The sequence below is a fragment of the Anoplophora glabripennis genome, unplaced genomic scaffold (assembly GCF_000390285.2).
Source record: "Anoplophora glabripennis isolate ALB-LARVAE unplaced genomic scaffold, Agla_2.0 scaffold791, whole genome shotgun sequence".
Lineage (NCBI taxonomy): Eukaryota > Metazoa > Arthropoda > Insecta > Coleoptera > Cerambycidae > Anoplophora > Anoplophora glabripennis.
Window position 1 is genome coordinate 20,403 of NW_019416867.1, and position 24,538 is coordinate 44,940.

At 33.5% G+C, this 24,538-nt stretch overlaps 3 protein-coding genes across 4 annotated transcripts in view; 2 read left to right on the forward strand and 1 right to left on the reverse strand.

Moving 5' to 3' along the window:
• LOC108915456 (fatty acid synthase) overlaps positions 1–13,582 on the reverse strand; it is a 33,787-nt gene extending 20,205 nt beyond the window's left edge. Inside the window, exons 1-15 of the mRNA XM_023455590.1 lie at positions 13,534–13,582; positions 5,587–5,711; positions 5,363–5,533; positions 4,493–4,697; positions 4,229–4,432; positions 3,888–4,168; positions 3,688–3,830; positions 3,161–3,302; positions 2,856–3,069; positions 2,596–2,784; positions 2,039–2,345; positions 1,881–1,977; positions 1,396–1,657; positions 1,107–1,342; positions 692–1,055 (exon numbers count right to left, since the gene is read on the reverse strand). Of these exons, the coding sequence (XP_023311358.1) occupies positions 692–1,055; positions 1,107–1,342; positions 1,396–1,657; positions 1,881–1,977; positions 2,039–2,345; positions 2,596–2,784; positions 2,856–3,069; positions 3,161–3,302; positions 3,688–3,830; positions 3,888–4,168; positions 4,229–4,432; positions 4,493–4,697; positions 5,363–5,533; positions 5,587–5,704 (2,933 nt within the window). The 5' untranslated portion in view covers positions 5,705–5,711; positions 13,534–13,582. The remainder of the gene's footprint in view (positions 1–691; positions 1,056–1,106; positions 1,343–1,395; positions 1,658–1,880; positions 1,978–2,038; positions 2,346–2,595; positions 2,785–2,855; positions 3,070–3,160; positions 3,303–3,687; positions 3,831–3,887; positions 4,169–4,228; positions 4,433–4,492; positions 4,698–5,362; positions 5,534–5,586; positions 5,712–13,533) is intronic.
• LOC108915461 lies at positions 10,227–14,283 on the forward strand. Its single transcript, XM_018721495.2, has 3 exons — positions 10,227–10,935; positions 12,846–12,956; positions 13,367–14,283. The coding sequence occupies exons 1-3, from the start codon at positions 10,833–10,835 to the stop codon at positions 14,098–14,100; spliced, it is 948 nt and encodes a 315-aa protein (XP_018577011.1). The 5' UTR covers positions 10,227–10,832; the 3' UTR covers positions 14,101–14,283.
• A 3,098-nt stretch (positions 14,284–17,381) lies between these two features.
• LOC108915463 lies at positions 17,382–23,445 on the forward strand. 2 transcript variants are annotated; one of them, XM_023455588.1, is made up of 5 exons: positions 17,382–17,633; positions 18,399–18,578; positions 18,633–18,725; positions 19,069–19,194; positions 22,240–23,445. In XM_023455588.1, exons 1-5 carry the CDS (start codon positions 17,528–17,530, stop codon positions 23,382–23,384), a joined length of 1,650 nt encoding a protein of 549 aa, XP_023311356.1. In that variant the 5' UTR covers positions 17,382–17,527; the 3' UTR covers positions 23,385–23,445. The 2 variants fall into 2 exon arrangements, with proteins under 2 accessions (XP_023311356.1, XP_023311357.1); XM_023455589.1 differs by having other exon boundaries at positions 19,072–19,194.
• The last annotated feature ends 1,093 nt before the right edge of the window (positions 23,446–24,538 follow it).

The following is a 24,538-nucleotide window of genomic DNA, read 5'->3' on the forward strand; positions in this document are numbered from 1 at the left end:
ATATTTACTTTTATATTCCTCGTTGACAGTCAATTGACAGCTGTCAACTGTCAATTTTGCCAATCTGGCATGAGAATTGAATTCAGCTCCCTCAAAAGCCCAAACTCTCAATGTGAAAAGAGAATATTTACTTTTCTATTCTTCGTTGACAGTGTATTGACAGCTGTCAACGGTCAATTTGTCCAATCTGACATGAGGGTTGAATCCAGTGACCTCAAAAACATTACCCTATATATTAGAATAATTAAAATATGCTTTTGACATCTGTAAATAGTATTGAAAATGAATAGTTTTGCAACGGGTCAGGGGAGCTTTGGCAGCTCCGTAGCTGCCAAAATGTTCATTTTGGCACTTTGTGCCCATGGAGACTTTTGTTCAGGATGACAAAATCTACAACATATCAAAAATTCAGACAATTTGACAGAAACCCAATTTCCATAAGATTATTGTGGGGTCCTTTCTTTCGGAAAAACAAAAAAATATGGGTCTCGTAAAATTCAAAGTACATTAATATCCCAAAGTTTAAAAAAAACCGAAGATATCAATTTTTTTGTTCGTTGGACAGTACCACAAATATATACAAATAAAAGTAGGCTATTTAAAGGGGTTTGTGTTCACGAATGCTGCACGTTCTATACAAATCACCAACTAATTCTATATTAAAGTATGTTAATAATAAATAGAGACTAACTCGTAGTTATATCCTCTCAAACGTAGTTCCTTATAAACGTCTTTAGTTTTCAAGGGAAAATCAGTGTTATGAGATAAAAGAGGTTCATCGAATGCCCGTATAGTAGAGCAACATCCTTTGTCATCTAACAGGGAAATCCTTCCTTTAACGACTACCGTATTGCCTTCGACAATTTCAAAATTGCCGGTGCCACGGTAAATCACCACTTCCAACACGAGTTGGCGTTTTTGGGATACAGTCGTAGCCCTCATGAATCTACAGTTTTCGAATACTATTCGCATGTCATGGAAAGATATTTTACTAATATTTGCAAATGCGTCCCACACAAGATATAAATATCCCATGGCGGGAAATAGGTTTCTACCTAAAATACGTAAAAATTAACTTGCGTCACTCGTCTATTTAAATAACTTACCATCTATGACGTGTCCAGTAATGTACGCCCATTCGTGATCCACGGATTTAATATGGTAGCGTTTCCATCCGAGTTCAGCCTGTCGTATTAATTCTACGTCAAAACGTGGAACGAATTTTTCCCTTCTGTGAAGCCATTTGATGTATGGGGAAATCATCTCCGTCCCTCTGCTTACTGGAAATTGTATCGGGGGATACAATCTGCTGATTTGCGGATTACAACCTAATTCGTATAATCTAAAAGAAAAAGTATTAAGCTTTATTCTTTGTAAAAACTGTCCGCGTTGTACCTCCCCAGAGTTTCCATTAATTCGATGAGGCAGTTCCCTTTTTTTTTGTCGAAAAGGGAAACTATGGGACGGTCCTCGGATGTATCTGATGGTCCGCTACCAATTCGAAAGGTCACCGAATCTAAGTCCATTTTTTCGGTACCTCGAAATCTGTCCTGACTTAGAGAGTTTACACAATTTGTAGCCCATTCGGTTGTTCCCTGATCTTTGAATACTTTTTTATCGGCCAATGTATTTGATAATTTATTTATAAGGTCTTTCTCTAGAATATAATTTTTACGTATATGCCCTATACACCTCCAATATTTAGTAAATAGCTAACTAAGGTCATTCGTCAAATTTATTAGTTCACGGCAGTGTGTTACGAATAATATAGCTACTTAGATGTCTATCTACAGATATGTTTTGATTATTGGTGGTGTGACAAGATAATACTACAGTAAAGTATTGTCAAGAGGCAATATAAATAACTAATTATGACTTACTCGTCGTTGATGAGTCCAAATATAAGTTCAAGCTATCAAAAGCAGAATGCAAATTATCCCTGTTGGCATTACCATTGCTATCTAGATCAGTGTAGGTCTAAACCAAATTATTTTAGTAACGTGAAAATAACTGCCATAACAAAATACAAGTGACTCACCTGCAAAATGTTCGTTTTTTCATTGCTGTTGTTGTTGTTGTTGTTATTTACAGCCTCATCTATAACCAAAGCACAATTAACAGTTTCTTCTAAAGATAGAAGATCATTGCAGTATGAAGAAAGTAACCCTCCAAAAGAATAACTCAGGTAAGCCTTTGGTTTTATGCATAATAAATTCAGAACCTCTATTATACCAGCTTGTACCACAATACTGCCCAACACTTGACTGCTATTTTTTTCTGCAACTCTCCTATTAAGTAACAAATCCCAGATGTGGACTCCTTTAGTCGATAGATTATTTTGTAACCTAAAAAGATAAATATCGCCAATAAAGTAATGGTTTTATCCTTTGCGGAACGTATAAAGAAACGAATTTTGTATATTGTATTTTTTCTACAAAATAAGTGAAAGCGTAAAGTCACAATATTGATAATAACTTATCACTAGTAAATTTGAAGATTATTTCAGGGCTTTACTGCCAAGAGAACAAAGCAAAACGGTTTAATGTAAAAACATATTCTCTTGCCACGTATTGGCGTGATATTTGTCGCCATTACCTTTGAATGAAAGCAGAAAAAGTGGGCAAAACCATCAATTGGTGCCCGATGTTACGCCAATTATCCAATTCTCCAAAAACAATATAAAGGGGTTTACAAGACCCCGGAGAACATTTCAAGGACCTACTAATCTCTCCTGTCTTTGTTACTATTGCGTAGCCTCTATACAAATGATCCTCCACATTTCTTCTACAAACCAAAAAATTAGTGTCATACTGATTAGATTTGTTGGATTTAAGTGACATTCTCAAACAATTTACCTATATCCTTCATGTAGTAATCCAACAAACTCGGCGTCCAGTCCATTGCGAGAAACAGCATCCAGTAAAGCGTTTACAGCCTCAGTTGTTCTTCCACTCACACAAACCAACCTTGGAAGGTTATCTTCCGGTAATCCTTTATTAATTTTTTCTTTCGGGTTCCTTTTGAGCAGCACGTGACAGTTACTGCCACCAAACCCGAAACTGCTAACGCCTGAATTTATCAAATGCAAAAGCATAAGTAACTTAATATCTCATTTATAAACCTACTGAAGTAAAAAAAAATGTTGCTGATGCCAAGTTACCTATCAAGCTCCTATCATCCTCAAATGGCATTTTATCTACGACCACCTTCATCCTACCTTCTACAATTCCTTTTATTTCTTTTCTGGGTGTAGTAAAGTTGAGGTTTGGTGGAATAAAGCCGGATTCCATTGCTATTATACACTGCAACATAATTTACAGATAGACTGAAATCGTTTTTCCATTTTACAGTATTTATTGCAAAATGTATAAACCTAGATAGCATCAGTTATCCCCAGGATATTCCGTTAATGTATGTATATCTGCAATAATATTCAGACATCATCAGACTGTCCCAAGGATAGCATATACTCGTAGTCGTGGGACACCTGGAGGATTGGATGTCCGAAATGGCACAACATTTAAATATAGCATATAGTCCAAAGCATATATCCATGCGATGGAATATCCTAAGGATACAGTGATTTGTAAGACGTCCTTGGGACATGGAGTATATCCTACCAGATATCCTAATGACATCTTTAGGTTTATGTTTTTTTGGGAAATAACATATTAATTTAAAACCAACCTTTGTGATAGAACATAGACCCGAAGCAGCTTCTGAGTGCCCAATATTGGATTTGACTGAACCAATCAGCAGCGGTTGTTTTCGATGCTTCGTAAAGACCGTGTCGATAGCATAACACTCTTCTGGATCACCAACGACAGTAGCTGGAGAAACAGCCACATTACAGTTACAATTAAATGTTTTTTCCAAGGATTACTTACAAGTTCCATGAGTCTCTAGATAGCTCAAACTGCACTTGTCTACGTCGCATTGATTATAAAATTCGGTCAGTAGATCTATTTGAGCGGGAGCCGATGGAAATGTTATGCCTTGCTCTTTGTATCCATCGGAGTTTGTTCCGATGTGGACCAGTTGCCCGTAGGCCCTTTTAGCAGATTTAGATTTTTGTAGGACTACAGAAATGACCGCTTCTGATCTAGCATAGCCATCACCTCGAGCGTCGAAACATTTGCATACGCCGTCGTGACTTAAAACTCCCAACCTTGAAAAAATTTACACTTTAATTAAAAGAATATTATTTTAACAGTTTTGTTTATTTTACCTTGAAAACTGCATTGTTACGAAAGGATGTAAACAAAGTTGTGTACCGGCCACAATTGCAGCGTCGACTTCTCCAAGCCGAATAGCCCTATATGCGTGCTCCAGAGCGTACAAAGAACTGCTGCAAGCAGAGTCTAATCTATATGACGGCCCTTTCAGTTTTAAAAAGTAACTGAGCCGATGTGCCATCATGGATCGCTCCGATCTACAACACATCAAATATTTATCGGTGGAGGACAAATCGATAGACTTTTTTCATACTCACCCCGTCACTGCGTAAGTTTGACTCGCCATATTATCCCAGTACCACACCTTGTCGTTCTCACTGAAGCATGACCCAACGAAAACACCAGTGTTGGTGCCTTCGAGATCTGAAGGGTGCATCCCTGCATCAAAGATAGCCTCGATCGTTCTTTCTTGAAGAAGACTAGTCATCGTATCCAGAGAATGAGATTGTCTCTCATGTACACCTGGAATGGGAAAAGAAGTAATTCATCTTCGAGATAATATCGTTTCCATAAAGGTTTGAATAGTGTGCAAATATGTGTAGGCATTTCGCAGGAAATAATTTTGTAAGTCTAGGGATGGAAAACGAAGAAACCAAACCGTTCGAGAGGAAGATAAAGAGGAAAATGAGAATCACTACGAATAAGGGAGATGATGACACGAAGTGGTTAGTGAAGGTGAATATATAACGTGGGAATTTAATCAGGGTGAGCTAAATTATCTTATTTGCAACTTAGCTTTACCAAAAGAAGCAGCTGAATATTTGTTAAAGAACTGGAAAAGAATAATCCTCTAATCTGAGTGAATCAAATCGAAATGGTTACTTGTCTGGTAGCTTTTTCTCCAATGTTTTTAATTAAATATTGTGATCACATTATATTCCTTCTAAAGTAGGTGCAATATATGCACTGAACAGGAGGGAAGAGAGTTTGGGAGACAATGTTGGAGATATGGGAAGACAAGAATAGTTACGTTCTCATCAATATCATATGAGAATATAAAGTGCAGCAACGGGCCCAAAACAGATCCTTGAGGCGCTCCCGACTAGAACCCGTATGTACTACTTCATATTTTGAGTATTATGTAACGGAAGAAGTTATATTAAAAAATTGATTATTATTACACATACCAAAATATCCAGAATCGTATTTGTCGATTTCAGGAATAGTCCCAGAACGTGTTGGCATTTCGGGGTGGTCATAGTCCCATCTTCGATTTGGCGTTACCATATTTACCTTATTAAATAAGTTTTCTTTAAATTCGTTGACGTTCATCGAATTTGGAAAAGCGCCGGATAAACCTGAGAAACAAAAACAGATGTGACGAATGAATTGGAAAGGATATTTAGCGTACCTGATATAACAATTTCTTCTCCTTGTAAAGGATCTGATATCATTCTTCCTCCTTTCAGATTATAATCCATGGTTTGTTCATTTCCGCCACCAGTACCACATTTTCGTTTTTCAAACATTTCCAGTCTAATGAAAAAGCAACTATTGTTATATTTAAATGTAGTTATTTGATTGGTACAACGACGTTCTTGTTACACTAAGCCAAATAAGCTGATCGTCTTGTATTTATAGATTATTTATCAATGAATTAATTTCGGTACTCGTTAAAATTCCAAAAGGATGTGACATATCTATATGCATACTGTGAGGTAACAGAAAATTTTAGAATGCGTTATAACCAAAAACAGTTAATTTAATCCAATGAAAATAATTTATAATATGTATATTGCAACCTTTATGAAACAAAATACGTAATAACTGTGAATTGGATCCTGGAACTATGAGCCCTGTTGATTAAAATTTTGAAAATATTAGCTTAAAAAAATCACATTCCAAATATTTATTATGCGTGTTTTTTCCTCTTGACGTTTTAAATCAGATTATTTATACTGTTGAATTTGAATAGCATTTAATAATTTTACATGACCGATGTTATATAAATTTTGACAAATTTCTTTTGTTCCAATTCACACACAAACTTCCAGAATAATAACAGTTTATATTATAAATAATTTATGCACATAAATATGTTTGCATGTAAAATTAAATGTACATATTGAACGCATCTTTTATTCAGTTGCACGAAAGGATATAAACATTTCTTTATTTCATTGTTAGTGGTTTATTTGGACTATTTACAGCAACACTACGTTCAAACAAAGGCACTTGCTATCATTACCAATTCACTTTGAAATGTAGTTAATAATTGAAAATCCCTATTCGTCTACGTGTTTGAATCTTTTTCTAATTGTGTGATTTTACTACAAGAGAAGTAGCTGACATCGTTTACGTATTTTCCTTTTATAATGGAAAGAGTTGCAGACCATTGCAGCTGTAATTGATGCAGTCTTGAAGCAGTGTGCAAGCTCTTCATCCTGGGGATGCTCAGTTACGTACCTACACGTTTTTGTCAGTGGCTTATTAGAATGAGAAACGACGATCCTAATTTTATTTCGTCTATTTTATGGACGATGAAGCGATTTTTACCAGATAGGACATAACAAATTTTCGAGATCTGCATCATTATTCATGTTAAAAGAAGCAGAAGATTTCCAGCAGCGATTTTCTATCAATATACGGAGAGATACTGTACTGGAATTACAATAACTCGATAATCACATGAACGCAAATGGTTACAAGGACTTTTTCTAACACCACCTTCTGCATGATGTCCTAGAAGACATCTCGTTAAATATATGTTCTTCCAAAACATATTGTATGCTAATACTTGGTGCACTTTATTTGACCCTAGGTGAATTTCAAATTTGGTTTTGTTGAGTTTTTCGTCGAGTATATTTGTTGAGATACTACTTATGCTAATTTTCATTAATGATTTTTTTAATCGTCACCAGAGATGAAGTAAGCAAACAAGCTTAATTTTTATTTAAAAACTACTACTGATACATAAATACTTTATTTGTTCAAATACTTTTTTGTATTTTTGGTAAAAATTATATTCTATTTACAATAATTATACACAATAATTGTTTTATTTTTTTCATTAATATAATAAAATTTAATTAAACGATACGATATTTTTCATAAATTTGTGTTTAATACCGTCAGTTCACGTTAATCAATTTCAAAAACAAGTTTGTAGGATTTTTATGGATTTTTAATTGACAGTGCCAATCGTGCAAAGTTACCTTGTAGCTAATAAAAGAATTTTTCCCTTTCAACCCCTAAAAACCACCCCTGTATTGACAAAAATGGTAAAAAATGGAAATTGTACAGCGTTTACTGCTCATTTTTCCTTAAAAAATATGAGCAACCCATCTGTTGTGAATCACCGTGTAGATATGTGTTACCTTGACCTGCTCTACGGATTTTTATTTAGTCATGTCCTGTTATTGTTTTTTTACTTATTTTAGGGAGTTTCGTATCCTAGACATATAAATATGTATTATATAGTACTTAACATGCGACATTTGAATTTAAAAATGATAATTTTAATAATATATAACGATTATGCCATTCATTGATTCCAATTTCATTCTAATTTTTTATTGTCTAAATCAAGATTAAAATTTAACCACAGGACAAACGTATGACGTAAAATTAACAAGTTGTAGACACGGGAAACGACCTATGATTTCACAAAAATTATGATTTACTGTGAGGTTCTATAAAGAGGCCAAACGAAAGTCTATAATTTCCACAAAAAAAGTCCAATATTATTTTTGCCCTCACATTTTAGACATGTGAAACGGGTATATCTAGATGAGACTTTTCTTGGTATATGAATTGGACGCAGAGGGGAAGGGTAATTGAATGGTCAGCTAGGTCTCCCGACATGACCCCGCTTGACTTTTTTGTGTGGGGTCATATAAAAAAAGTAGTCTACATAAATAGGCCGCAAAATATCGAAGAGTTGCTGGAAAGGATAAGGCTTGAAATTTCCATTATTCCTCTCAACACCCGTTTAGATTCACTACAAAATTTTGTTCGGCGAATTCATTACTGTTAGCAGATAAATGGTGAACGCTTTGAGCACCTTATAAAATAGAATTCCAAAGAAAATATTTGTCGTTTTCATAAAATTTGAAATATCCAGGAAATCATTAAAAAATAATTTTTTTCCGTTTCATGCATTTTTATCAACCCTGAACTATTATGCTTTTTTATTTTCTATAAAAAAGTAATCATAAAATTAAATCATATCCATATCCTCTACCTTGTGTTGTTTTCAAAATAAATATCCATAATTTGGGGCCATTTTTCATTTATAAATTTGAGAGTATAAAAAGTTACTTTCAAAGTTCGATATCTCGTTAAATTTAAGTACACGATGTGCTTATGAGTTTTGTTTAGAATTTCGAGAATAGAAATCTAGAATAATACACAGGGTGTTCCATTAAATAAAAAGCAACTTTGTCGCAAACCTTATGGAAAGCGTAGCAATGTCGTGATATATATTTCGGAAACGAAATTGATCGTTCAACATTTACGGAGGTCAGAGACGTATATCTAAAATAGTCAACTACTTCAAATTTTAGTAATCCCACTATTCGCGTCATTGTGCAAAAACATGTACTTATATATCTGCTGCAGATCTGAAGCTTCGCATCGATCAATTTATTCGATACGTATCTAGCGGTGAACAATCCAGGTTTTGTGCGTGTGTGAGTGAGTTTTAAGCTTTGCTTGGTCGTGTGTAGGGCAAGTGTTTTTATGGCAGTCAGCAGCATTGTGTATCATGAGCACAGAGCGGCACACGGCTCGACCACAAATTTAGCCTATATGTATTTATTTGATTGTGGCCATAAAGTTTCCGATATCTAGCCATGATATCTTAAAACTCAATCCTGAAAATTATGTGGAATTATGTAAAAACAAATGTCCAACCAACAAACATTTTGTAATTCTTTGTATATATTTGCATTTTTATTCGTGGTCTAAACCTATTGTTAAAAGACACAAATAATTCAGTAGAAATTGATATTCAAGGGTGTATAAATAGCTTATTTATAATTTGGCGAGATAGCGTATCTTTAATCCTGATCCTTGGCAAGCAAAACACATCCAAGAGAAGAGAATTATTGGTTTTATTCATTTTCACGATGATACATAGAACAACTGTTGTTATTATCCTGGTGTATATAACAATTCAAGTTACAGATTGTGGACGGTACGGAGGTAAATATATAATTATTTGTACAAAACATGAAAATGCATATATATCTTTCTACTTTTGTGTTTTAATTATCTGTAGCATATGTGACTAAACTAGGGTAATTAATTTACATTTAAAGAAATAATAGTTATTTATTTATTAACTATACTTTGCCTACTAGGGTTATTTGTGTATCAAATTAAACCTCAATATTTCGTATTTTATCTCAAGTATTTTTTATTCAATAGCAGGCCGATTGCACTCAAGAAGATATAGTCGACTTAGACCTGGTTCCTCCACACATTCTCATCCGACACATTATAGCTATCATCCACATATAACAACATTTAAATACAACCCTCCGTATAGGGTGAGACCTGTGGGTTTTATACTGACATCAAAATCACCAATATCAAATAACGACAAAGGTTTATTTTTTAACTTTAAAATTTTTAAGAATATCTCCTATAATAATTAATATAATTTTGTGAGCATAATTTACGCGTAAAGGGTAAATTTAATATAAAAAAGGAAACTGAAACATTATATCCAATCTTACGTTTATTTTAAGTCAAATTTTTATTTCTGTTATAGACAATTCAGCGTGCATATTACAACACAGTAAAATATGAAGTACCCCCAGCTTATGCTGTCACAAAACATGACCGTTTTATAAATCCACCAAAACGTGAAACCAATAAAAATCCACCGATATAGGAAACTGATGTGTCCACCAAGATATGAAGCTAATGTGTAGGATTTCCTTTCAGTATACCTTGCGTTCAAAGCTGTAATATAAAAAAGTAATTTATAATTCTGTAAAATAAATGTAACTCACGTTTTATTTATTTGTAAAATGAATTATTACCCTCTGTTTTCATTCTCACGACAGTTACTACGATGGGTATGGCGATACCTACAGCTAAAGTTTATGGAAGCTTCGTTTCTTAGACTATTGCTACAGCATCGGTGTCAAACATTACTACTCCAAATACAACCAACGCAGAAGAAAGCTCCCACGTCACATATCAATAATTAGTATCTTATCTGTGATGGGGTAAATACGTTCGCATAATTCTTTAGAGGCGTTTTATTTTCAAATAATTTGAAAAACAAGCTGTGCTTTATCTAGATAATGTTTCTAGTATTCCTTGCATCCTGATGACAGAGACTAGAAAAAATAATTCCAGTAACATCAGTGCAGATAGAAACTTAATTACTCATTTTCTATTTTCGTCTGTTTCTGCTTAAGAGAACCGTAAACACTTCCTGCGACAGTGACGTAAATAAAAATGTAACGTTGTAAAATTATAACAAGTGAACACTGTTGAAAAGGAACTGATTCTTTGACTTTATCTCTCATTAACTAGCTACGTTATCTTCAATATTCCCCTGACCCTTGACCCTACTGAACCAAAGTTAAGAAATAAAAATGGGTCACACGTTCACAGAGTTTAGTATTTGTTGCCTCCATTATGATATTTAGAACAGTTGTGATAATTGCATTTCTGTGTGTTACTGTTCACTTTTCTGAATGTAGACGACACCACCACGACCACTGGGATGATGTAGCAGATTGTAAGTATCTTATTTTCTTTAATTAATCTTACATACAATTTTTCAAGCGCATCGTCATAAAAACAGTTTACAATTAAAATATATCGCAATGAGTATGGTGTATTGTAGTTTGAAAAATATATTACCTATAACTCGACTTCTTATTTAAAAAAAATAATAAATTCAGATTCAGGTTCAGGGGAACAGGTTCTATTAGCGATTTGTATGTACAGGGTGTCCCTGAAAAGGATGGACAACGCTTGACCACAGGTTCCTTGGATGAAAACAAGACTATTTAGCCTAACTTACCTATATACAAAAGTGCACGCCTACTGAGATATAGAACAGATAACCTAGTTTTTTCAAATAATTTGAAAACTGTTTTTCTTAGAAACTTCAAATTTGATACACATATTTTTTTATATAAGGGCAAGGTAAATATAGAATTTGGAGAGAATACATATACAGGATGTTCTCTTTCTAGTGCCTATGCGCCACTGGCTATCTCGTAACTTTTTTGTATGTACGCCAATGACGACAGAATTTATTTTTAATAATAAGCACTATTTTAGAAGATTTTTTGCCTCTTACAAAATTTTGATATCGTTTATGGATTTCGAGTAAAATTGGCATTTTTTACACATTAAATATTATAAAATCAGTTTAAGATAAATAGAACATTCTAGTACGAGGTGCCATATAACAGAGAAACAAATTCATAACAATAATTAAAATGTTCTGTGTCAAGCTAGCCGAGATTTAATTTTAGCTTACTTTGTTTTTTATTGCCATTTATACTTTTGCTGAACAAACTGATATGTTAGTAGTTTTGGGTTATTGTGAAGGACATTTTTGTGCTACTGTTCAAACATATGTTAAAAGATTTCCAAATCACAAAACATTTGCTAATGGGGAGAGACGCCTTCGAGAAACGGGACGTTTTTTACCTGTAAATCGTGGATAATGTACGGCAGGAATTATTCAGCTGGAGGAACAAATTTTCAAAAGGGTCGAAGAAATTCCTCAAGTAAATAAAAGGCGTTTAGCGGCAGAGGTTGACTTTCAAAAAGTTCCTTTAATAGAGTATTAAAAGACCAGTTATTACAGGTTACAGGTATTACAGGGTACAGGTAAGTATTACAGGTTATTAAAGGTCAAACAGGTGGATAAGTAGAGGAAATAATGCCCATTTAAAATGGCCCCCTCGATCCCCGGACCTAAACCCATGTAATTATTTCATTTGGGGAGCGTTGAGGACCACAGTTTAAAATAACTTCAGTAAATACAGAAAACGAATATGGGAAAGAATACAACATGAAATTAATGTTATGAGAGGTAACGCACAATTGTTGGATAATTTCTAATTTTCGAAGAACTAATGTTTGCGTTTAAGAACAAGAAAGTAACTTTGAGCATTTACTGTAATATTATTTTAACATAATTACAAACATCACTTTATTTAAAATGTTAATGTTGACTTTCTTACATTATTAGTTGATATTGTTTATTTAAAATATTAGTGTTGATTTTTATTTTATTGATTGATAATACTAATATCAAAAATATGTAGTTATTTTTTTTAATGTTACGTTTTTTCATTATTATTCCCTGCTTTGAGGCTGCGGTTATAAATTATTTTTTATAAATCGGAATTTTTGTCTATATTTTATTTGAAGTTTCTAAGAAAAATATTTTTCAAATTATTTGAAAAAAATAGGTTATCTATTCTATATTTAGAAAGCTATATCTCAGTAGGCGTGCACCTTTGTATATAGGTAAGTTAGGCTAAATAGTCTTATTTTCATCCAAGGAACCTGTGGTCAAGCGTTGTCCATCCTTTTCAGGGACACCCTGTATATTTCTTTAGAACAGCTTTCCACCACTTCAGAAGTGTGTTTTGAATAATTTCTCAAATAACCTTTCATTTTTAGCACTTAAAGAGTTGAAGAAAAGCATTAAGAAAAAGACTATCACAACACAACGTCCTCCTCCGCCCAATTCAGCTCCACGCTGGACTGGAAAACTGCCTAACCTTCCACAAGGTACTATTTCAATTATTTTTTGTTATAAATACGGTTTTTTGTTCAATCCGGCAGGTTCGTTTCTGGATATCTCGTAATAAATGATGAACATTTATATGTAATATATTACGCCAAAATCATTTTATCAAAATTTAAGGTTAGAATTCTAAATGTGAATCTCTATATATTCCCTTTGGATTTATACATGACAAGGACTGACAACTTACAAATAATAAACTCACCACCCGATCTTACTTAAATTTAAAACAACAGGACATCTTACATTGAATAGGTTAATAGGTACATTTATTATTTACGTTAACAACAAAATTATCCTATGACTACAAGGATGTTTCCCTCATTGTCCTGGAATAGTTGATAATAAGCTTTAGTGGTGCAACACATGACCATTTCTCTGTTTCTCATTGTAGATAATAGATACTACAACCCAGCAGCATATGGGCCGCCACCTCTTAACTATTATCCATTCAGCGATGGAAGAGATTTTTCTAACCCTAAGTACACCATAAACGACACCGGCGATACAACTTTAGGGTTCTATTTGAAGCAGTCTTTGGTCAAAATCACTCCCACCTACCACTACTACAACACCAAATACGATCCACACGGCTACATTCCAAAATACGACCATTACTCAATTCACCACTACTACCACAACAACAAATCGATCCAAACTGAAGTCACCATTCCCCCTGATATATTCGTCATCTGTGCCGGAAACAGTAGCACTTTATGTCCGACGAATACAACGGCTCTCTGCACCAGTAACGGCGCTCTGTTGTGCGTGACGAGAGACTCTTCAACGGTCCCTTGCTTGCACGACAGACGCGTCAGCTGCGTAAGAAGCAGTGTGCCTTGCAAAGAGAATCACGGCCCCGAGTGCGAGACGTCTCTCAATGGCGTAGCTTCTATATCAATACCTTGCGTTTCAACAGTCAACGTGTACGGTACCGTCAGTTACCTATACTACAGTATTTTGATCACCAACAACTCTACAAGTGATAATTCAAGGAAAAGTTTTTGTGTGACTGTCCTGGCTCTACCAGCAGAGAGGCGGTTAAGCGAGGGGGAAAAAGTTTTGAAAAAGGCCGAAAATGTTTTGGCCGCGTTCGCTGTTAGTGCTTTGGGCATAAATGGACATTAGTGCGCGTACAGGGTGTTGAATTCCGATATTTTCCAGCTGGGAAGGTTTAGTTGAAACACCCTGTATTTTGCGTACAATAAATAGGTTGTGAATCATTGTTTAACTACACTTTAGACGATTCTAACGAGCGTTCAAATAAAAACGTGGTCAAGTTGGTTCTGAAAATTTGGACGTAGGGCGTAGCGTATAGCAAATGAACTTAAACGTCATCTGTCAAAGCGTTATATCGCTGCTATCAATTTGAATATTTTCGTTTTAAAAAGCGTTTAAAATGGTGTTTTCTCAAGAACATAAATTGTTTATCATAGAGTCCTACTTTAGAAATGGACGCAAGATTGATGGAATATGGAAGTATTCTATTGAGGAATGTTTCATAGAATTTCAGAATCAATTTCCCGGCGTTGTTGAGTACAAAATTTTTCAAAGTGCAGTTCAGCGTTGTGTTAATGTTTTTCGTGAAACGGGCAGTGTAACAAGAAAAGAAGGAAGCGGCCGACCTAAAAAGCGGACTGAAGAATTAAAAGAAAATGTCCAACAAATAATGGAAAATGCACCAAGAACTTCTGTACGTATTTTATCACAAATGGTGGGAGTATCAGTCGGTACCTGCCACACAGTGTTAAAAAAAGATTTGCGTTTGTTCTCCTATCGTTTAACTTGTCAGCAAGAACTTCATGAAGTTGATTTTCCGCGACGGGCTGTATTTTGTGAATGGTTTTTAAACAACTACGGTGAACTTCATAATATCACCTTTTTTTCTGATGAAGCCTGGTTTCATTTAAGTGTTATAACAAGGAGGGGGACACTTTCCGCAGCTCCTTTAATTATTATATATATTATTATATTATTGTTATCACGATTATTCTTTAAAATAAAGTTATATAGTCATTAACGTTATTGAAACTGACAGCTGCTATACAGCTCGTTGAGAAATGAGGTTAAGTTGGTCGCTATAAGCTACGCCCTACGTCCAATGTGTCAGAGCCAACTTCGACCACGTTTTTATTTGAACGTTCGTTAGAAAAAATATTTGAATTTGTTTGAATTAACTTAATACCATTTTTAGCACGTGTCTAACTTTTATACAATTACTAATTTACTCTTTGGATTTCTGATTTATTCCATTTGTTATGTGTTTTATGTTAATTATAATGATTTATTTGTTTACCCTAATGCATATTATTTTATTAGATTTACCTGTTTTTTAATAAATTATTTTCAATTAAAACATTTTATTACCTTTTACAATCTGTTACAATCAATCCATCCAGTGTTGATTGTAACAAATGAAGTTAGTTAAGTTTTTTATTTGGGAAAGTTTTTCTTTTGGCTAATTCAAAGTCAGATTTAGATTTGGCTTATACGTATGTCTGATGGAATTTACAAGAACATACTTCAAATAGTTTAGGCTACGAGATAATCGATTTTACTTTTGTTACAATTAACACCAGTGTCCTTACCTATAATTTGGCAAAATATTTAAATTTGAATGCTTCTGCTTTCGCATGTACAGGGTGATTCACTATATTTTGGGTCATTACAAGGATATCACATTTACAAGGTTCTGTGCAAAATTTGGAAAATTCATCTAAATAACCAGTTTATCAATTGTATACTTAATAATATCTTCCTAACGTTTAATTTTAAAAAACATAAAACATTTACTGTAGACAATGACAATACACAGTTACAAGTACAAAACTTATTTATTTATATTTACTTGTAACTGTGTATTGTCATTGTCTACAGTAAATGTTTTATGTTTTTTAAAATTAAACGTTAGGAAGATATTATTAAGTATACAATTGATAAACTGGTTATTTAGATGAATTTTCCAAATTTTGCACAGAACCTTGTAAATGTGATATCCTTGTAATGACCTGAAGATGAGGTGCAAAGTGTAGACCTCGAAACTAGTCGTCTTAATAAAAGGACTGTGAGATTATTAAGCTTTCACTCTTTCCCGAGAATTATAATACTATTTTATTTTTTTTTAACAAAAGCAAAGAAACAATATTAATTACATATTAAACATTTTCTTCATAATTAATTTCAAAAAGCTTTAGAACCGACTACTGAGATCTCAACATGCTCTATAAAAATTTTGTTATAAAATTTGCAGAAAGTACACTAGTAGTTTAGTTGTAATTAAAATTATTAATTTTTTTTTTAAATATAGTTAAATTATAATTTGAAAATAATTAAAAAAAGTATATAAAGAATAAATTTACATTTAAAGATTCAAAATCAAATTAAGTGACATATAAAAAGAGCTAGCTTGGTAAGTATAGAACATAATTTATTGTGATATTTTTTAAGAATACTATAGGAAAATTCAAAATTTAAAGATTCTAAATACATTTCACATATTAAATAAATCTTTATAATACTATAAATTGGCGCCTAACATTATTTATGAAATAAACTACACAGAAGAAAAACAAAACTGAATTATAATAAATAAAACCAAAAATATAATTATTTATAGTATTATAATATATCTATGTATAGATTTAGTTAAAATACCTATGCATTTTGGACCATATTATCAATGTCCGATATATCAAAATATTTTACAACTAAATCTATAAATCCTTACGTAATTGGAAAAAAAGCAGAAATACCTGAAAGGGGTCTAACAGTTACAAGATATCCTATTTTCTTAACAAAAAACCTTATTTTCTTTTTTTAATAGTATCTCGCTTGTTGTTAGAGACGAACCCAACAAACCCTATATGACTATGCTCGACAGAGAACGTCCTATCCAAATATGTAAAAATATACAGGGTGTTCCATTTAAATTAACAAAGTTAACATCCACGGATATTTTGTTTGGACTTCATTTGTTTTTCTACTATCATTTTCGAAAAATTCATAAAAAATCGTGCAACGTTTGTATTTCACATTTTTTTATAACTCTAAAAACAAAAAAGTTAATGAAGGGGGGGTCAAAATATAGTACCTTCCTGGTTAAAAAATAAAAATGGCACATAATATTACTATGAATTTTGTGCAGCTAAATAAGTAGAAAAATGTATTTGGTTCTATCAGTATTTATACTCTTTCTTAATAAAAAATTAATGACATATTTGGGTAAAGAGAAGGAATAAATAATTAGCATGTGCGAAATTTGTAACATTCTGTGTATTTAAAATGAGATTATTAAAAACCCAATTAACTTATACGTACGCAGTTTGTTTAAATTCTTGGATATTTAATATAATGTGACATAGAACTCCGCTGACTCACACTTTTACCATTAAATTGATTTAAAATGCTGTTTTCATTATTACAGAACAGTTCGCTTTCGAGAGTTGACCAGAGAGGTTATTTCTTAAAGTTTCACTGGCCTTTAGCCAACAACGAGATAGTTAAGTAATTAGTATGACAATTAGTTCGTACGCTTAAGTGACCCACGCTGTTCCTAATGATGTTTAGGACGACCGTGTTTGTTATTTTTCTGTTTGTAACAGTTCATGTCATAGAATGTGGAAGGACTGGTGGACGTGGAGGCAGAGGAAGATCATCTAGTTGTAAGTACTTTTATAAGATTTTGTTGAAAATAGTGTATACCTTACGTTTTCGGGAAGAGAGAAACGTGTCTCTCCAGAAACTTTAGAATGTTTTAAACGGTAAACATATAAAAAACTTTATGCAGAAGGTAAATATTATGCACCATTTTAAATGACGTCATTGAAATGTTACGGGGTCAGCAGTTCTGCGACTGCTTTTCTCAGCATAAAGATATATTGTTATTTAAACGTTTGATAAATATTTATGGACTTAATTTAATTTCCCATTTGTACATAATTTTAATATCACTTCAGCGTTATCATTAAATTTCATATGTTAATTATATGTTGTTGTAATTATGTATTTAAAATTATCAATTTTGAAAATGCTAGAACAGAGAAAGAAATCTGTTTTTAAGGCTTCTTTATTATCAGCAGATTTTTTGTCACATAATTTTGAATTTTTTTGAACAGGTAACAGCTACAAGCTTTGGAACGAAATTTCCCATAAAATAAAGTAATAATTTTTTAAGTCTCCGAACGGGTTAAAAAATCCTGTATATTTTAAGGGTGCATCATCCCTTATCAACCCTTTAAAATACCTGAATTGAACTCTACTTACAGTCGATTAATGCTCTTGGTGCACTCACACTAAATTTGTCTTTTCTAAGTTCAACTATAACTGAGATATTGATTTTTTTTCGAAATTTGAAACCCCACATTCAAGGATGCAAACTGCCGCAAATGGCGCCCTCTAATAAATAACAGCAACATAATTTTTTTTAGCTAGGACTTCACATCGCACTTCAACAGTTCACCATAACCCCATAACGCACCATACGTCCTCCAATAACTATGGTTCTAGTCATGGAAGCGGAAATGTGAGACCCATAGGTTTTGTGGACCATTCGAAGCCATCCGCACCTTCTGGATCCTCGTCGCATAATACTCCATCACATGGCTCAGGTATAACAGTCATATAGCTCGAAGGTTTTTTTTTAGTATTACATTTTTTTGCAGGGGGCAATGAAAGACCTATCGGTTTTGTCACTGACCATCAGACTGCGAAACACAGTCCCTCGTTGGGCAATGCTCCACCACCACATGGTTCAGGTACAGTCACACGCAAAATAGATAAGTCGATAACTTAATTTAGAACAGAAAACTTTACAGTTGAAACACAAAAATTAACACTTCTGTGGGGTTCACAGTAAAGAAAATAGTAAATTTGATTCGGGAAATGCGTATTTAGTAGCAGCTAATGCATAATTTTAATAAATAATATAAATTGGCTGTTTATATCATTAGAGATTGCTTTTGTCAGAATTTTTTTCGGGTTCTTGTTTTTCCTGCTGTATGTAATATTTGTTGTCTTTCACTTCTTCAATTTCTGACAAAAAAGACGAAAATACAACATTGGTAAAGTTGAAACGTTTTTTTTTATTATTATCTGCAGTAGGTACTGGAGCAGAGAGACCCATTAGTACTGGAACAGTAAGGCCGATTGGATTCGCCACTGGTGGTCATGAGACACCAAAACACAGTCCTGCCCTGGGCAATAACCCACCTCCCTATAGTCCAGGTACGGAAATACTATTTAATATAATTAAATTAGATTGCAATGCTAACAGAACATATAAATATTTGAGATTGTTTGGCAATTTTAAAGAAATAACACATATTTTTGTCGTGTACATTATATATGGCGAAAACTAACTACAAAATGTTGGGTTTCTTTGTGTAAGTATTATTTCATTTGGTATTTTCAAGTTTCGACTCAGTAATTCTATAACCTTCAATCAATCATTAAAAAAAAACAGATAGCATAGACCTAATACTTGAGAGCGAATTTCAGTAGACTGCATCAACAACGAAGCACAGAATTACGTACAATTAGTGACAAATTTTCATACATAAAAATGTATAAATGGATAAAATAATTATTCTGTAATTAACTATGCCAGCTCAACATATTTTTATTTGCTCATATAGTGACGCATTTCTTATATGTTGCCACAGGTGAAATATCACATAAACCATTATTAGTCCGGTCGAAATAGATATTTCAAATAACGAAAATTCCGACAGAGCTAAATTTTGGTGGAGACCTTGGGTACACCATTAGAAATAATGTGTCAAAAGTTATTCGGGGTCAAAGGTCAAAATTTGAGGTTTCTTGTATTTTTTTCGAAAACGGTAAGTTTTATGTAGAACGTGACTTCTTCAACTTTTAGAATCGCGATATCTCAGGAATGGTTATTCTTAGAAAAAAAAGTATAAGGACCATTTTTGTAGATAATTTTAAGGTCAATAATTTTTGTCTGGGCTACTTTTATGCTAAAACTTACCGTTTTCGAAAAAAATCCAAAAATCCTCAAATTTTGACTTTTGATCCCGAATAACTTTTTTAGCACACATGGGATCGATGGGGACTTTTGAAACTTTATTTCTAATGGTGTACCCAAGGTTTCCACCAAAATTTAGCTCTGTCGGAATTTTCGTTATTTGACCACTATTTTTATGACTAATTTGACCGGACTATATACTGCACGAACAAATCATAACATTATTTGAATGAAAAAAATGACTTTGAGATGACCGACTGGTATCTAGCCATATATATGACAAAAACTAATTAACTTCGATACCGTTTGAATAAAATGATAACGCAAACCAATTTCATTATTTATCAAAGTTAACTCAAAAGAATTATTCATATGGGTACTGCTAAAACATCGTTAGAATGGAAATATATTTTACAGCTGTTATTTCTGTATGTTAAAATCGGCAGTAAAAAATAAATAGTTCTAAGAATATCTAACAAATATCGGCAAGGTCAAATAATTGACCGTAATTTTTGTTCGTCTTATTTTAATGATAAGATAAGGCAACGAAGACAATAGTAGTCAAAATTTGATATACGAACATTTTATTGTGGGTTCGATATTTTCAAATAAATAATATCGTTTTTATTGTATAAAAATGTGAGATAGCTATATACTACTGACAATTAAATGATTGCCTGAAGTTATTTGTTTGTGGCACAATTTTAATTCATGCCGGTGCAATTTTAGTTGCCTATCATATCCATAACAATGCCCGGATAGATTTCTGTCATTTACAATAATTATTAGGGAATAATAAAAAACCACAAGTACTGATGTCACCAACCATTGGTGGTGGTCACCAACCATAAATCCTTTGGTGGTTGTAGTACAAGATCAATAATCAATAATCATGATCTATAATCAATGATAGACGGGTTTTAGCAAATCTACAAACAAATAAAATGCAAAAAATACGCATCAAGTTACTTTAAAATATTCACTCCTATTTATAATAGTACAGTCATTGAAGCTTTTCACCTCCAAATTCATTGAAACTGAATCGATCGACTTGAAATTTGGCAGATAGTTAGAGAAAAGGTTAATGCACATTAGTGACATAGCGCCGATTGATGCTTCCACCCTGTTGGTTTCTTCAAAAAAATCGATAGAGAATCAAATTGTGAGCAAAAAATATTCGAAGAATTTTTCCGAGAAATCAAGTTTTTTAGTTATTCAGGCTTGAAAACTTGGAATTTTGAGTGAAAAAAAAACACTTTCAAAGTATTTTTTGCGAATAACTCAAAAACTAAGGATTTTATTAAAAAAAGTATAATGAACAAAAATGTAGCTTATAAATAAACAAAGAAAATCGTTTTTTAAAAAGTGTTGTACGTCATATACAAAGCAAAATATGGTTAGTGGAAGGGAACTAGTTTCGAATCGTTCAACGTCAAAGACCTTCAAAATGAGCTCTTATAAAAGTTAATCAGAGCAAAATTGAAGGAGTTATCGTCAAGAACAGATGGGTTGCTCATATTTTTAAGGGAAAAATGTAAAAAAACAGTAAACGCTGTACCATTTCCATCAGAATTAAAATTAATCGTAGACCCTTTACAATTATTTTTGTTTTAGTGTTTTTAATACGATCCTGAAGTTTGATCGGTTAAGAATGCGTATTTTTTTAATTATGTAAAAGTTGAAAACGCATTTTTCATTATTCAAAAAAAAAATGGGGTGATTTATAAGGGTTGAAAAATGTTATGAGATACAAATTCTTTCATAAACAATGAGGGAATTTTTATTTTAAATAATTGCACCGTTAAAGCATTCCAGGCTTTTAAAAAGTAATTTTTTATCATTTTTGTCAATACAGGGGTGGTTCTTAGGCGTTGAAAGGGAAAAATTCTTTTATTAGCTATAAGGTAACTTTTATTTTAAATAATTGCACGATTTAATCATTCCAAATCTCTAAAAAGTAACTTTGTATCATTATTTTTTGCATAGGGGTAGTTTTTAAGGGTTAAATAAAGGGTCGAAAAGATCAAATATATCATAAAACATGTTCGAGAACATGGAACATCATTTACTCTTTGTGCTTGAACAAGATTTTTATCAATAAAATGCTTAAAACTTAATTTTTACAATTTTTTTCACTTAGGGGTAGTTTTTATCCATAAAAAACAAACAGCGTCAGTCGGGCTTATGTCACTTTTGAACTTGAGCCTAAGATGAGCCTCATTCTAAATTTTCATGCAAATCCATGCAGTTTCAAAGAATATAAACTCTTATTTTTTTTGCAGGAAATTATGGACAGAATCCTCCCCCCTACAATCCACACTACAACAACCCCGCAGGATACGGGCCACCCCCACCCTACAGTCCCACTGGTCATCCCCAAAATCCAGCGGGATACGGACCCCCTCCTCCCTACACCCCCAGTAACTACCATCCCCAAGGTGGTTATCACCCTCAAGGCGGTTATCACCCTCAGGGCGGTTACAACCCACAAGGCGCTTACCACCCCCAAGGTGGATACCACCCGCAAGGAGGTGGAGTCACAGTGATCAACAACAACGTAAACAATCACCACTACGGCGGTGGCGGCTATGGTGGTGGTTACGGAGGATGGGGATATTCGCCCCCAGTATACACCACCCACGACACCGGCAGTACAGCGCTGGGTTTCTTCTTGGGTTACTCCCTGGCGAAAGTGACTACCCCCAGTTTCCACTATCACAATAGTTACTACGATGGGTATGGCTACACCCCGAGGTACGACCACTATACCGTCCATCATTACTATCACAACAGAGATACGGTTCAAAAGGAAGCCACCATCGAGCCCAATGCGATCGTCGTTTGTGCTGGGGATAGCGGCGCTTTCTGTCCGGCGAATACAACGTCCCTCTGCACCAACAACGGTGCTGTGATGTGCGTAGCTAGTGCCACTTCCACGGTTCCTTGTATCAATGAGAAACAAACCAACTGCGTAAGGAGTAGCATACCATGCAAGGATAACAACAGTACGGAATGCAAGCGGTCTTCTGCGAGTACAGCTTCTATCACAATACCTTGCATTTCTACAGCCAAAGTTTATGGAAGCATTAGTTTTGTGAACAACAGCATCGTCGTTTCTAATACCACTGCTAGTAATACAACTGTGTCAAACACTACTACAAGCAATCCTAATACGAACATGACTCTGATTGATTCAGTTTCAAATACTACAAATTCTACAGCTACAACCACCGCAAACCCTACACTGTCGACGAATACAACAGCTGTGACAAATACAACCAACGCAGAGAAAGGCCCACCACAGATGTTCTGTGTAACTATTCTGGCTCTGCCAGCGGAAAGAAAATTAACCGAGGGGGAAAAACTATTTAGTCAAACCAAAGAAGTTTTCGCTTCATTCGCTGTTAATGCGTTGGGGATAGATTGAAACAAGTGTATATACTTTTTTTATATTGTTTTTAAGTTTTAAAAATACATTTTGCAGGTGATACTGTTGATATTTTCTTAAATAAATATTTTTCTATAAATAACGTGTTTTAAATCGCATGGTTTATTTTCTACATTTCTACATTTCACTTTAGGCCAAGCAAATAAAATTTTTACTCGAAAAAATTCCTATCCGCGATATTATTGTAAAATTGTCTAAAGGAACATAATACAAGATATATCTCGTCTCGTGAGTCAAAAACTTTTATTAGCAAACTTTTCTATTTAAACAAATAAGTGAGGAAAACAGTTTTTTCACGAATGTATAAATCATTACCATGGAAAATATTTTACTACAGCACTATACTTTCTCTAAACTGACAGATAAATAGGTCTTTTTTAAATATGCAACAATCTATTTTTTATTGTTTTTGATAATTCTTCAAAGTATGCCAATAATATTATTACTGGTATCCAGCCGTCTGCCAATATATTCATTATAATTATTGTTTATATCACAAGAGGCACAACGTTAATTATATAAGCCAGGTTTTCGAAGCTAAATAAATGTGGTCTCGTGGCTTGAAGCGTTACGCGTTGTCCTACTAATCTGATGTTCGGGGTTCGATCCCTGATGAGGTATGGTTTTTTTTCAATTAATATAATATTTCGAATGTAATTTTCTATCGTCCACATTTCAAGACAAATATTTCTGCACCAGTTGCTGGTCACGAAGTAAATAATTTCTCACAGTGTTGCCAAATATCTGCTGATTCGAGGCGCGCTAGATTGCTTGTTAAATTCTGCCAGAAAATCGTGAAATATAAAATACAGATAAGTAGGTATAGACCAACAAATTAAATTTTTACTCGAAAAAAGTCCTATCCGCTAGATTATTGTAAAATTGTCTAAAGGAACATAATACAAGACATCTCTCATCTCGTGAGTCAAAAACTTTTATTAGCTAACTTTTCTATTTAAACAAATAAGTGAGGAAAACAGTTTTTTCACTTTGCAGGGAAAACCATCAATTTTAGCGAAAAGTTACTCCCAGATAGCTCGTAGGGAGTAAAATTATCTACAAAATGAGACTTGTTAAATTAAAATCGGTTAATAAACAAAAAAGTTATTGCAAAAAACAAGAAAAGTGCCCAT

Coding starts and splice junctions, on each gene's coding strand:
- LOC108915461 (XM_018721495.2), top strand. CDS start 10,833: ATGATATTTAGAACAGTTGTGATAATTGCATTTCTGTGTGTTACTGTT. Junction 10,936..12,845: donor CTGGGATGATGTAGCAGATT/GTAAGTATCTTA, acceptor TTTCATTTTTAG/CACTTAAAGAGTTGAAGAAA. Junction 12,957..13,366: donor ACTGCCTAACCTTCCACAAG/GTACTATTTCAA, acceptor TTCTCATTGTAG/ATAATAGATACTACAACCCA.
- LOC108915463 (XM_023455588.1), top strand. CDS start 17,528: ATGATGTTTAGGACGACCGTGTTTGTTATTTTTCTGTTTGTAACAGTT. Junction 17,634..18,398: donor CAGAGGAAGATCATCTAGTT/GTAAGTACTTTT, acceptor AATTTTTTTTAG/CTAGGACTTCACATCGCACT. Junction 19,195..22,239: donor CCCACCTCCCTATAGTCCAG/GTACGGAAATAC, acceptor TTTTTTTTGCAG/GAAATTATGGACAGAATCCT.